A 5,113-nucleotide genomic window follows, 5' to 3' on the forward strand; every position below is an offset into this window, starting at 1 on the left:
ACTTGGCCTGAGTGACAGAGTAAGAGCCTGTCTCTAAAAAAAAAAAAAAAAAAAGAAAAGGAAAAAAAATAGCAAAACAAACACTGATTTCAAGTATACTTAAGAAATACTCGAAACTCTATGATAAAGCTGCGCTCTAATTCAGTATTGTCAAGAAGCAGACCTTAAAGAACATTTTATAAATGGCATTCCTACAAGATGACTATTACTTCTCAAGTGGGAATGCACCATGAATATGGAACTTGGAAGAGTGAATTTAAGGAGCAGAAACATGGAATTTTATAACCTAGCAATGAAAGTGACTGAAACCACATTAGTCAGGCAAAAGAAGCTGATCTCTCTAACTACAGGTAAAATAACATTCCAAACATTGAAAAATGTACACAATCAAAATTGTACATGGTAGGGGTTTAAGAAACCATTTCCCCTGCTAATTTTTGATGTTTACATGGAATGTTCTTCCAGCAGCAAATAACTTACCAATGATCTCGACAGATTGAAAATGATACATCTTTACCACAACATAAATTAATTCTCTCAATGGGAAATTGCTAGAACAGGCAAGGTGTCAGAAAGATTTCTTTAAGTCTGAAGGAAAGGAAATGATTCCATTTCTTCCAAACATTCTTACACGAAAAATAATAAACTCTCACTTTTAAACTGTCTTTATTTTCATGGGGTCCTAAGGCACCCGTTACTAATTGGGGCAGTCATAGTTATCTGGTGTTGGACATGAGTCAGTCCATATTACTTCAGGTATAAAACACAGCCAGTTGGAGACTGCCCCCATAATTCATATTCTACATGAATAAATACCATAGAATACCCAGAAAAGAGGATTGCGGAATTACACTACACTCTCTTTCATTCCTTAGATTTACAACATAAATCCCAGAAAGTCAATCCTCACAAAATAAAATACAAGGGAAACGTGATAGTCTATTTGAGGAAATGGACAAACGCCTAATACAAATGAACCAGTTCATCCTCTAGAAGACTGACCTCGAGGTCAAATACAAAGTTGAAAACCCCAAACCAAGGAGATGAACTTATTGAACACCATGTCATACATGTGCTACCACATTTAACTTTGATACAAAATCTATATATTGTGTATTAGTGTCTTGCTCAAGGTAACACCATTTGTAAAGGAAGCAGTTCATGCAGGAACTCTGGTTTATCTCCCATACCAATCCTGTCTTCAAAATGTTCAATCCTGATTGAACGGGGTGTCTGGCAACCATGAGTTCCCTGAGATTTCCCATAGAGAAAAAGGTCCCCTAATCAGAGCAACTAAGTTTGGGAAGTTTACTAAATCTTCCCCTTGGAGACTAACAGTGCATATTAAAGCCCTCAATTAAAGAAATCCATTTAACTTTATCTAAGTCATCATCTCCCCAAACTTAACAGGAAATCCCTTTCCCCAATTAGTATTGTGTGAAATCAGTATTCAGAAACATACTTTGAGAAATACTACTGTAGTCACCTTGTGCAATGGAAAATGGATGACAGAGAAATACATAAACTATCAGAGATGATAAACAGTTTTAATCATGGCTAAGGAGATGACAGTGTGGTTCCCAGTGGCTTCTCTTTGCTCTTTGATTCAACTAAAATCTTAAGTAAGACCCCCAGTACCTTAGTCCCTGCCTGCCTCCTCAGTCTCACCTTACACTCGGCCACCTGGCCTGCTTTCAGTATTGGGAACTGCTGGGCTTTCCTCCTCCATGGAGCCTTTGCAAAACATTCCCCCTGTGACATTGCTCCTTCTTTCCTCTTTACTCAGTTGACTCCTATCTATCTTTCAAGGGAAGCGTTTCCCGATCGGGTCAAACGCCTCTTCGGATGCCCTCATAACACAGTTCTATATAGCACTTGTCATGATTACAGGGTTATATTTATTTGTGTATTGATTTGATTAGTGACGGTCTATATTCCCACTGGGGGAAGAGAGCTATTTCTCTGTTTCTCAGACAGCACAAAGACGAGGGACCTCTTTTACCAACTCTACTCACTCTTGCCCAAGGGGGAATGTGACTTAATGAAGCATGAACTAGGGAGGAAGGGCTGAGCACGCTCTGCTCATGGCCCAGGGTGCACTCTGGTCAGCTCCAACCCTGGGGAAAGCTGAGAAATACAGTTTGGGAAATAAACAGAATTCCGGGAAGACATACTAGGAAGCCCAATTGTTACAGATCCAAGCTCCATTCTGCAGTTTAGCTTTATGTAGTAATACAGCTGATATTTTTGTCCCTCATCTCTCACTGTTGTTTTATTTTTTAATCATTTCCACACTTGGGAGAGGAAGACAAGAGTGATCTTGTTTGGCCCCTAGAAGGCCAATGTCCTCTAACAGGTCTAAGCTCCTGAGGTCAGGGAGGAGGGCCTCTCTCGACTCACCTCAGTAGCTCAGTTTCTGGCACTTAGGAGACATTCAAAATGCTGTTTTGTGCGGGCTGGTCTTGAACTCCTGGCCTTAGGCAATCCTCCTGCCTCAGTCTCCCAAAATGCTGGGATTATATGCATGAGTCACAGCACTCAGTTGAAATCCTAGTTTCTTGATACATGTAACTCTACCAAGGTTTTCTTATTAATATTTTCTTTTAAGCAACTGAATTTTGTCTTCAGATTACAGGCTAATCCTAATGGTAGAACTGAGGATAAAGCTTTGAGCAGAGTCGATCCAAATCAGAGAAGACGGTATCCTTAAATGGACGGAAGCCTCTTTAAGGGTGAACCTGGAGGAGAGGAGCTGAGAGTGCTGGGTAGTGGACATCCATGTGTGTGTCAGGGAGACCGAGTAGGAAAGGAGAGGCGAATAGGAGAGACGGACTGGGAAAAAGAAAATGGATTACTTGATTGGTGAATAGGTGGGTATAACGAAGTAAGTGAAAAAGCTAAATTGAAGGGCAAGTTCCCATTATCTATAGAAAAAGCTGGAGATGACAAGGACTCCCCCTTTTTCTAATGGCATTGTAAAAACAATGAAGTCTGGCTCACGCATGTAATCCCCAGCACTTTGGGAGGCTGAGGGAGGTGGATCACGAGGTCAGGAGATCAAGATCATCCTAGCTAACATGCTGAAACCCCATCTCTACTAAAAATACAAAAATTATCCGGGCATGGCAGCATGTGCCTGTAGTCCTAGCTACTCAGGAGGGTGAGGCAGGAGAACTGCTTGAACCCAGGAGGCAGAAGCTGCAGTGAGCTGAGATCACGCCACTGCACTCCAGCCTTGGCGACAGAGACTCCGTCTCAAAAAACAAACAAGCAAGCAACCAAACTAAACAACAAAGTCTCCTTGGAAGAAAAGTTCTCTCTAAATTTCTCTAAGACTGTTTAATAAATTATGTTTTCTCTAAAGGACCAATTATTTTAACTGTTTTACAAGAGAGTACGTTCAAAATATGTTTAGTTGTAAATCAGGTGATGAAATATATATTACTGTAAAGTCAATTAAAAATTTTGTGTCTATGTGTATGCACAGTAAAAATGGTAAATATATTGACAAAAAATCTACAAAACCATTATCACATGCATACTAACAACAATCTATAAAAATGTCTTCAATAATAAACAGGAGAATGAAGCAATATACAGAGACTGGTGAAAGGATCGACAACGTGGCGGGTCTGCCTCATCATCTGTCCCCAGCCCCTTTCTGCCCCACACACTGCACACACTTTCTCTTTCTCCTCTCCTCCTTCTTAAGGAGGTAGGGACACGCCACTCACCTGTCGGAGTGCTGCTGCGGAATGAAGAGGAGGGGGTGATGGGAGGGGTCACGGGGGGAGTAAGGCTTCCACTGCTGTGGCGTGGGGGAGTGGACACATTCCCTCGAGACACCGAGCTGGACAGGGTCAGTGAGAGCTTCGGCTGAATCTTCTTCTTTAGGGACTCCTGCTCTCGGCGGGCAGCATCTGTCATGAATCTGAAACAACAATGGAAGGTAAGGAGCCTGGGCCATGTAGAGAGCGAGAGGACTCACGACACTCATTTGAGTTTCACAGATGCTCGACCTGGGAATGGACCTTGGCCACAGGTCAGTCCCAATTTCAAAACCTCAAAACAGCTTCCCTTTTCCAATGCAATGGAATTATCTTCTAGCTTGTTATTTCTAAGGTTCCTCAAAGTCGGGTCCATTTCTTCCCCAGGCCAATCCTCCTTGCTAGGAAGCTTATACCCACAGAATACATCTGCACCCAGAGTAATGCTTTCAGTTACAAGATTTCCTCTTGGAAGGTTCGTTCTCTTTCTTTCCACCCTTAGGAAGCCCACACATCCTCAAAGTGCCCCAACCACTCCTAAGTAGACAGTGCTTCCTTCATCTGCAGGTTGGTAGTATTTCTTGTTTGTACTACTTAACTGCCACCTAACATATATGCCCCATAAAACTCTTTTTTTTTTTTTTTTTTCAATCCTCTCTTTCTGGAACTCCTACTAGTAGGATACTGGATTTCTTAGATTAATCCTCTAAGTCATATTTTTCTTCTATAGCCCTTTTTTTTTTCAATTTGTATTACTTTGGTTCTCATATTGTTATCTGGGTTTAAAAACTTTTCTTGGCTAATTGAGGCCTTGCCTCCATCACCATGAAGGCAAGAGTTCTAGTCCCCAGTTCCTAGCACCATGCCAGGCCCACCTCAGGGAACATGAACAGAACTGCATGCATCGGCCCAAGATTCCAGAGGAGGGGAAAAGAGCAACAAGGAGGAAGGTCACCGCTAATGATCTGTTTATGTTCTGATTTTACTACTCAGAAAGGGAAAGGTGACTTTTCCTGATACTTTCACTTTGGAAACCTGAGTTACTCTTCCAATGCTTCTCTGATGTTGCTAATATTGAAACTTTGCTCTTTTCTCACTGTATAATCTACCATTTCATAAGTTTGGATCACATGAGATTCAAAACAATCTATGAAATGGTATCTCCTACCTAAAGCGCATTCTTCTCATATTGGCAGGCAAACTTTATCCGCTGCATTTTTGAAAACTGCCACAGAAGGCCAGGCGCGGTGGCTCAAGCCTGTAATCCCAGCACTGTGGGAGGCCGAGGCGGGTGGATCACGAGGTCAAGAGATCGAGACCATCCTGGTCAACATGGTGAAACCCCG

The 5,113-nt window shown here is 42.0% G+C and overlaps 1 protein-coding gene across 2 annotated transcripts in view; it reads right to left on the reverse strand.

Moving 5' to 3' along the window:
* JAZF1 (JAZF zinc finger 1) overlaps positions 1-5,113 on the reverse strand; it is a 342,724-nt gene that overhangs the window by 56,451 nt on the left and 281,160 nt on the right. For both annotated transcript variants that reach the window (XM_017526875.1, XM_017526876.2), the window contains exon 3: positions 3,735-3,931. In XM_017526875.1, coding sequence (XP_017382364.1) covers positions 3,735-3,931 — 197 coding nt within the window. The remainder of the gene's footprint in view (positions 1-3,734; positions 3,932-5,113) is intronic.

The sequence above is a fragment of the Cebus imitator genome, unplaced genomic scaffold, assembly GCF_001604975.1.
Source record: "Cebus imitator isolate Cc_AM_T3 unplaced genomic scaffold, Cebus_imitator-1.0 Scaffold45, whole genome shotgun sequence".
NCBI classification, from domain to species: domain Eukaryota; kingdom Metazoa; phylum Chordata; class Mammalia; order Primates; family Cebidae; genus Cebus; species Cebus imitator.